Source organism: Anopheles bellator, chromosome 2 (assembly GCF_943735745.2).
Source record: "Anopheles bellator chromosome 2, idAnoBellAS_SP24_06.2, whole genome shotgun sequence".
NCBI lineage: Eukaryota > Metazoa > Arthropoda > Insecta > Diptera > Culicidae > Anopheles > Anopheles bellator.
The window spans coordinates 47,722,777-47,732,590 of record NC_071286.1 but is presented as its reverse complement, the minus strand read 5'-3'; the positions used below and the strand labels follow the sequence as shown (position 1 = coordinate 47,732,590).

Below are 9,814 nucleotides of genomic sequence, written 5' to 3'. Positions count from 1 at the left end.
AGTTCTCCTCAATATTCCGCACCCAACGAAAATGCCGAGCATTCCAAAATTCAAAGTCGCAAGACTAGATCAGCTGTGCCGCCCAATGTCAAACTCGCCGATTATGAAATGAATATGGAAAGAATGCTCGAGCATAACGATGCTTCGACACCGGTGAAAACTCCAAAACCCAAGAAACAGCAAACAGCACGAAAGACAGTCGTAGAGGAAAATGCAATGCAATTGGAAATCTCAGTTTCTACTGCAGAAGATGTACCTTTGTCGCGTTCTGGAAGGAAACTGAAGCCCAAAAAAATGTTTGGAGAAGATGTTGGAAAAACACCCACCAAGCAGATTACCAAAATTCACGACTCGGAACATGGAATACTACCAGCATCAAAGATTTCTTCAAAAACACCTACAAAGCAAGCAAAGAAGGGCGAATTGCCCAACATTAAAGATGAAACATCGGCAGCCGAAACACAGAAAATGCATACTGCAAATTATTTGACCGACAAAACCGGGAAGCCTAAAAAGACAGCACGCGAAATACAAAAAGACAATGCCACTGTTGAAAAGAGTCACGAGCAGCAGAGCAGTCAGCAAGACGAATTATCAATAGAAAATTGTGAGTTGGTGGAACAAGCAGCAAATGCCCCTGTTAAACATTTTTCTCAGACTGAGAAGGAAACTTTCACTAGACGTAGCCGAAAAATTAATCCCGAGAAAAAGTTTGGCTTTAAAGATACAACTACTGCAACAGCTTCCGTTACAGTTGCGCAGTTTGATTCTCCACGAACTGGGTTTATTACACATCGAAATTTGGATGATCATCACCACCCTAAACAAACTAAACTGATCGATGAACTGTTGGAAGATGCGACATCACCGTCCATCGATACAGCTAAATCACCGGTGGTCACAAACATACCTCATATCCAAATCTATGAAAGCGATACGTGTTCCGATGACTTGCAAAAAGAAAAGAAAAACTATCCATCTGAGAAAACAACTCGCCCATCACTGACTCAAAAATTGGTTAGAAAAGGTCAACATATAACTGGAACTGATATTGTGAATGAAAATTGCATTTTTCAACCAGAGGGCATAGATGTAACGGATATTTTTATTGGAAATGAATATTGTCATGAAACCGGCAATGAATCCGTCGAAAGAGAAGATCCGTCAAAATTAAAGAAAAATGATCCATTCGAAGAAAAATCGTCTATTCTATCCCCTACTTCACATTCGGAACAACGATTGAGCTATGTTGCAAAACGCACAAAATCGGTAGTGGCAAACGATGAAATCTACCTCAGTTCTCCTCAATATTCCGCGTCCAATGAAAATGTCGAGCATTCCAAAACTCAAAGGCGCAGGACTAGATCAGTTGTTTCGCCCAAGGTCAAACTCGCCGACTCCGAAATGAGTATGGTAAGAATGCTCGAGCATCACGATGCTTCGACACCGGTGAAAACTCCAAAACCTAAGAAACAGCAAACAGCACGAAAGACAGTTGCAGAGGAAAATGCAATGCAATTGGAAATCTCAGTTTCTACTGCAGAAGATGTACCTTTGTCGCGTTCTGGAAGGAAACTGAAGCCCAAAAAAATGTTTGGAGAAGATGTTGGAAAAACACCCACCAAGCAGATTACCAAAATTCACGACTCGGAACATGGAACACAACCAGCATCAAAGATTTCTTCAAAAACACCTACAATGCAAGCAAAGAAGGGCGAATTGCCTAACATTAAAGATGAAACATCGGCAGCCGAAACACAGAAAATGCATAGTGCAAATTATTTGACCGACAAAACCGGGAAGCCTAAAAAGACAGCACTCGAAATACAAAAAGACAATGCCACTGTTGAAAAGAGTCACGAGCAGCACAGCAGTCAGCAAGACGAATTATCAATAGAAAATTGTGAGTTGGTAGAACAAGCAGCAAATGCCACTGTTAAACATTTTTCTCAGACTGAGAAGGAAACTTTCACTAGACATAGCCGAGAAATGAATCCCGAGAAAAAGTTTGGCTTTAAAGATACAAGTACTGCAACAGATTCCGTTACAGTTGCGCAGTTTGATTCTCCACGAACTGGGTTTATTACACATCAAAATTTGGATGATCATCACCACCCTAAACAAACTAAACTGATCGATGAACTGTTGGAAGATGCGACATCACCGTCCATCGATACAGCTAAATCACCGGTGGTTACAAACATACCTCATATCCAAATCCATAAAAGCGATACGTGTTCCGATGACTCGCAAAAAGAAAAGAAAAACTATCCATCTGAGAAAACAACTCGCCCATCACTGACTCAAAAATTGGTTAGAAAAGGTCAACATATAACTGAAACTGATATTGTGAATGAAAATTGCATTTTGCAACCGGAGACAATAACTGATTGTGAAAGAAGTATTTCGATCCAGGAGACATCTAGAAAATTTTCGAATGACATCACAACTGAGCTAAGGTATGTGTTGGTTGTACAAATGAAACATGTAAATTATAATAAGCAGTAAAAACATGTTGACGTTGTTTATTTTTACAGATATGAAGACCCAAGGATTAGCTCGGTTTTTCCAACTTTGATCACGCAAGATATCAAGCAACATGAACCTATTGTAGATGAAAGCAACAAGTTGGGACAGAGTAACATCGATGATATTGAGTATCTGGAACAGGAAATAGAAAACATCAAGGAGCACGTTCAGACCGTTCCACCTTCTAACACAACCTATGAAACCACGGATGATGTCCATCGTATCGAAGAAAAAAAAAATGAAATACCCAAAATCGTAATTTCAGAAACGCCAGCATCGCCAGTTCATAGCGTAAATCTACAATTAAACGAAACGTTTTCACCCATCAAAACATCCTTACCATGCGATCTGGTCGCAGGTATACCACAGATTCCGGTTATATATCAAGCAGCTACCCAAGATGTAGCTGGACGATCCCTAGCAACCATGCAATCACTACAGAGTGTAAAAAATTTGGACCCGAAGTCACGCGAATTCTCCCTGGATAAAACACCAGAGATAATCGAAATCATGGACAGTCCCGCTAGCATTGCGTTTAGTAAACACATGCAAGCCACTGGTAGCGCTTCCAGCACTCCTGTGGTACTTAACACGATGCTGCATCGCACCCAAATAACGAATTGTGATCAACGGAAGCGTTCGCTCTCGACTAGTGCAGCAGACGCTAAAAAGCGTAATGTTACGTTCCACAGCCCAGCCAATAGTACAGCCATGCTAGATGATATCGATAAACGTTTGAAACAGAAAGGCATGCAAACGGTCGGTAAGACAGGTACTATCGAAGCTATGATCGCAAAGCCTATACCTAGGAAGCGTTCATTGTCCGAACATAAGGGTACGAAATACGAAGAAGGCGCCAAACCAAGCAAAATAAGCAAGCTTCCGAATTTTAAGAACATTCACGCAAATTATTTCAATCGCATGGAATCCATAGCTGATTTCATGAAGCGCAAAGAAAAGCGTGCACAGGTCATCATGACAGCAGCAAGCCCCGGTTCAAAGTTATTATCCCAAGACTGCGCTCCATCATCCACACTGATGAAAGGTTTGTACATTTTATCGGCTTTTATGTTTTAAGCATCAATTTATCGTATTGTGCTGTCTAACATATTTTGTTTCATGTAGCTCATCATTCTAAGGAAACTAAACAATCGACACAGCAAAAAGTATACGTCTTCAAGTCTGGGAGTCGCGGAAAGGATAAAATAGGTGAAGCATCATCGTTAGAACCGGCTGCCAACTTTTCATCGGCCGAGAGACTATTCAACCGAAACAAAGTAACGAAGAACATGATCAACAGGGATCAAAAACAAACGAACAACCGGCAGATGCACTACAAGTCCGTTAAAATACCGAGCAAGCAGAACACGAAAACAGCTAATACGAACTCAGACGGGGTCACGTCATCTGTACCAACTTCGACAGTAACTACCGTACGCCCAGTGGATCGTCTTCGTGAAAAACAATCACAAATGTTGAAAGGGGTGCGCTTTAACCGTCGATTCGAGCTGCAAATGAAGCATAGAGACAATCTGCAACAGCATTAATATTGTATCTAACAATTTGAAAATTGAAATAAATCAATAAGTAATCATTCTATTGTTTTACTTTTTTCAGTGCGATACTTGATATGTTACTGTTACTTGATTACTTCCGATACGGATCACTGGTTCAGTTCCTTCCTCGCCTTTTTTCTACTTGGAACAGGTGAACCGATGCACTGGAGTAATAATGGTAGGTTTGAGCAATATTTTATGTTCAAGATACAAGACATTATTTTGCTCTCAGCTATCTTAGCTTGTTGTTAATTTCCAATATTAGTCCGCGAACATAGAATAGGTCACAGGGAATAAAGATCGACATTGTGGTAGAAGAGCGATCTTTGAAATGAATATTTTAATTATAGTAAAAAAGGGGTGTATTCTTCTGTCACGCACAGATGGGCATTTGAAGGATCTATTTGCTGTACGTCTGGCAAGAGTCGTCGTTCTTTTGGCTAAGAAACATAGCCGAAACATATGCGATCCGTGAGCAGAAACCAAAACGCACCGTGGGGAATTTGTGTGACACCTTTCGAGCCCTTTCGGAGGACACATTTCGTTTTAGGAAGAACATACGGTCTTTTTTCAATGTTTTTGTTTTCGTTGCATGTGTTTTGATTAATTCCAACATTTTATGTGTAATATACGCGTTCAAGTGTAATAAATAACTTATTATTATTATTGGTCCTCGTATTAGAAGATCGTACCTTGATACTGAGTTTTTGTGTGTGGAAAGGGTCTTAGCTTTTTTGCTTTAGCCATTGGCCAAATCAACAAATAAACGTCTACGTCACGTCAATAAATACGGTCTACGAGAATATATTGAAATACAAATATGTATTTGGTTCTTTATACGCAACGAAATGCTAAACCAATAAGTCGCGATATGAGGCTGCAGGTGGGCCGACCAGTTTAGTTTATACATTAATCAACAAACACGTATTAATCAACTACCTTCCCGCGTCTTCATTCACGTTGTACGTACGTATTGTAGCGTTTTCCCAATTTCAAGAGTCGACTGCTGTAACTGGAACTGCTGTAGCTGGTTAGTCCGCTCTCGCTCTCTCGCTCTCTCGCTCTGCTCTGCAGTTCCCACGCCGATGGGAATTTTCCCAGCATCGGACAATAATTGAAAAGGGATATTCCCCTATTATGGAACTCTAATCGAGAACTCGATCGTTAGAGTGAACACAGTAAGAGAGAGAGCAGAATACAGCAAGCGAGACGGCAGAAAGAGAAAGATATAGCAAAATGAACGGAAATGACCGTTCGAGTTCTAGATTCGAGTTTTATAATAGGGCCCATTCATCCACGTGCCACTCAGGAACACCGTGGAAAGCGGACAAGCAGAAGACGTTGTTTTCGTGACATTCTTTTTTAAACTCGGATTTTTCTTGACAAATCAAACACTGTTACTGTAAACTCGGGAAGGTATATTTAAAAACGAATAAATTAACGCAATACAATATTTAACAAACAAAATCGACGAAAAACATTACTTTGCGTCTCGCTTTGCCGATTAAGCCGTTTCGCTTACGCGTACAGTTGAGTATTGCGTTCATTCACTGCCGTTTGTTTCACTTTCCATCTCGGTTCACTCTCTTCGTGCTGCTGGTAGTGGTAGTGACGGGAGTCGATGAATTCATCCCAAACAAAAAATGCGCTCAACAAGCTCTCTTTTCTCGACGCTCCTAGCAAAGGGTTCTTCGAGCCAGTTCGGCAGCATCAGTGACGAAGTAAGCAACGCTATTGATTCGAGTTTTAACAAAGTGTCGGAATACCGAGAGTGAAGTGTGCGACTTCCAAACAAATTAAGATAATAAGAGGATGCTAACGAAAGCCAGGGAATTTTCGACGTTGTGTGTTAGTTAACTTGCTTCGAGCTTTCTCTCTCTTTCTCTCGCGCGCTCGCTCTCTTCCTCTCTCGAACATATTCGTACTAATACTTCGGCCCGAAGTTACCATGTTAAGTTGGGAAGCATCATTCGCCATTTTTCGTGTTCTGATAGTAGGAATTACTTCTGAATTCTTTCTTTCAATTCTAAGAAGCTGGTTTTGATGTAAGGCAGGCTCTCGCTGAAGCAGCCTACTCGGTGCTACTGGCGCTCATTGGGGCATAATAACAAACACGTTCGCATAAAAGTTGTTGTTCCACCAGACTCCTCAGCTACAAAGCCCACGAAATTCAACCAGCCGTTCTCGAACGCTCCAAGTAATAATTGTTCAGAAATGATATGGACATTGTGCCTGGAACTACAAATCTCGGACCCGAGTGTTTCGATCGGGCTGCTGACGTTTAGCTGAGTGGCCAACCGTCCGATGAACCGGCTCCCACTGTGTATGTGTGTCCCTTTGTCGCCCTTCGCCCGTTCGCTAAAGACTTGCGTGTGTGTGCCAGCGGAATGTGAAACTTTACGAAAAGTAAAAAATGCGTAGGCAACATGCTCGCCACCTTCTGCATGCCGATTGGTCACGGAATCATGTTTGATGGCTACGCACGGCAATTGTTAAGTGTCCCAATTTACTAGACTTTACTGCTGTAAGTGCGAATCACACGTTTCCCGTTATGCGGTCCTTCTAGGATATGGTGGTCAAGAATAATTGAAACAGAACGAGCACAGGAAGGTGAGTTTCCCAAATGGGAAGGGCAGTGAGGAGCATTTAATGTGTGGAAAGATTTCGGCTGAGCTGTGCGTGTTTGTGTTGTATGCACATCCGTGCGCGCGCGTATGTGTGACTAGCCGTTCTCGTGGACGAAACGCGAGTAGGATGCTTGGGGTGTGGCGGAAGGAAGTTTCCTTTTTTGGAAATGGAAGAGTGCAAGACGAAGGTGAAAGAGGATGTGGATGGATGTGGCAATAACTACGCCGCCAAACACAACCAGCAGCAAGAGAGGGCCAGTGGAAAGAAACAAACTGGAATGAGTCGGTTGTTCGGCAATACGGTTGAAGGTGGAATAACGAAGTAGACAAAACGTAAGACGTGATGGGCGCGCGCGCGCATCTGTGTATGTGTGGGTTTGTGGGAGAGAAAGGCAGAAAGAGAAAGATGCACGATACAGAGAGAGAGAAAGAGAAGGCGAGCAGGAGGGAGGCAGTGTCAAAAAGAGAAAAGGGTGAAAAAAGTTGGAGAGCGAATGTACGAGAGATGAAAAACGATCCCGAGAATGTGTGTTTAACGGAAAAGTGAAGAGTGCACTGGTGTTCGTAGTAGTTTCACCGAAGATGGTGGATAAAATGATCTGTTTTACTTTTGTTTCTCGCCGTGTCTTGTGCGTATCGCTTACCGCGTCTCTTTCCCGCAACCGCGTTTTCGCACTAACCGACCTCTCGTTCTCTGTCGCCACGGTTCTACTTTATTCTGGAGTAGAAGGTGAATAGAACGAGCGAAAGAAAATATGTTGAATGTGAAAAGGAGACCCCGAGCTATCTCCGTCTCTACTTACGTGATACGAACCATTCGGACGTGACTTGCTTCGATAAGAAGAAGTTTGTGGCAAAAATGTGCGTGCGTGAAGCAGCTTAGATTCGGAAGCAGCTATGTTGAGTTTGCAGTTTGCATGTTATTTTTCTAGCGAGTATGGTGAATTAGGAGATCACGTTGGCCTATGAGAACATGATTTTAGCTGCATGACAAGTGGACAGCGCGATGCGTCTGAATTCCGCACCGGCATATTTTGAAGCTTTGGATGCCAATTCAGTTCATGTATCAAGGTGTAAACTAAATAACTACCAAACGAAAAGTTGGGGCAGACAGTGGCGAAAAAACCTAAGCGAAGGCATCTTAAGTCGAAAGGCGTCGAAAACATTAATATGTGCTTAATGCTATTTCGTTGGTTTTTATTGAACAATTCTTGTTGCAGTATTTCAATCGAATCTTTCCCTGTTGTCAGTAGCATGATTTATGTTTATGGTGCTTTTCCTGCATGGTGGGTTATGCATTGGGACGTTCACAAGTGCTAGGCTGATTTCGTGGTTGATGATTATCACGGTTTTTGATGTTCATGAACTAACGACTGTGGAGTTAAGAACGAATGGGCATCGCGAATACGGAATGGAAGATAACTTAAGGGTGGACAGTACGTTTTAGTATCCAAAGATAGTTCCGGCTGTACAGGAGCTTATGCACTTTGGAAATTCCAACGAACGGATCGAATTTACCAAACTATTGGAAACCCATTGCATAGATGGATTGGGCTCATTCACAACCAGCCGAACACCACTCGATAATACTATCGTAGTAGTGCGCGCGCGCGTGCTACGTGCGTAGTTTTGTTGTGTTGGTGATTGGACAAACAACTACAATATTTGTTTCGGAATATACAAAACAAAAAGTGTTTAAATAATACATTAAAATATTCCATTGGGAGTAATCAAACTCATTCTTCAACAACTAGGGCTTTTCGATTTGCACGACGTAAAAAACACATTCATATTGAGAAAAGAAAGTTGAGAAAAAATGGACGAAGTAGCGGTACTTGTTGCTAACAACCTTGCTGAAAATTGTTTGTATCTATCTGTGGTGTTCCTCGAAATCAGACATCTTTAGCAGTATATCCAAATTAGTCAACGAATCTTCAACGGACTATCAAATTGAACGCTTACGTTTCCGTATTCAGACCTTAGGCGAATGAAATATTTTAGAACTGCAAGAAAGTAGATTATTTCACTAAACATTTTATCACCCATTGTGTGTATTGCAGCTTTTGTGGATCGCACCGAGACCATTATCTACACTCCATGTAAATTCAGATGTGGTATAATAATAAAGCTCAATGTGTACGTACGTGTTTCAAAAGGTCTAGTTAAATTGCTAATCAAAAAGCAAACCAAGCCATAAGTGTGACAATAGTGGAAATTTTGCATTCACAGTGTTGTATCGTATGGTCTGTGTAGCAATTCAATATATGTGCCTGAAAGCGAATTTCTAGCGGTGAAATGGTGTAATATGCAATTTACAAGAGTGTGCAGTAACAACAGTCATGATGTAGTAATAAAAGTGTGATCCATAGTGTCTGGAAAAATAAGGCTTTTTTCGTCTTCAATAAAGTAATATGTCCCAATATACGTGCAACATGACATAACGTATGTGCCTGTAGTAAAACGGACACTGAAAATGAAGCAAGTAACATCGTAACATTGAAATCGCCAGAGTTATGCCAAGGTTGGATTTTAAGGATAGGCAAAGGACGAACTATCGTAACAACGTTTACTTCCAAAAGCAGTGCAACGGTGTCCATGGATGAACCGAATAATTGATCTTACTGACCTTCACCTTTGCATTTGGGTTCAAACAAATGACATCTGATGTCGACAAATATGTCCAGTGTTTCAATGGTGTTACCTTGCACCTAGATTGTGGTAAGTAGTATTGTTATCTTCAAGTTGTTTGTATTAAAATTAGTTTAGATCGTTTAGGTTAAAATTATTGCTCTACCGCATAGCAATATACAAAACAACGTTTTCGTTTCTGATCCTATCGAGCATTGATATGGCCGTTTGATCATGCCTTCAATCGCTTTCGACCACTACATGTATTTTTAAATAAAATATTTTCCCCCCTGTTTTGCCAGAGCTTTATAAGGTATTCTTGTTAAGCTTGGAGAAATATCGGTAGCACTCTAAATTGCTGTTTTGCTGGGTATGAATTATTCTTATCAACAGTTTTCTCAATCTGTGAGTTAGTTTGTATTGATTTTTTAAGCATTTTAAATGTGCACTAGTTTTGGTAAACCGAATTTCAAC

General features: G+C 41.2%; 1 protein-coding gene across 1 annotated transcript; it reads left to right on the top strand.

The window, feature by feature from the left end:
• Positions 1-832: 832 nt before the first annotated feature.
• On the top strand, positions 833-4,076 carry LOC131207632 (uncharacterized). The gene is made up of 3 exons (XM_058200253.1): positions 833-2,459; positions 2,538-3,574; positions 3,655-4,076. Exons 1-3 carry the CDS (start codon positions 1,405-1,407, stop codon positions 4,074-4,076), a joined length of 2,514 nt encoding a protein of 837 aa, XP_058056236.1. The 5' UTR covers positions 833-1,404.
• Positions 4,077-9,814: the final 5,738 nt, after the last annotated feature.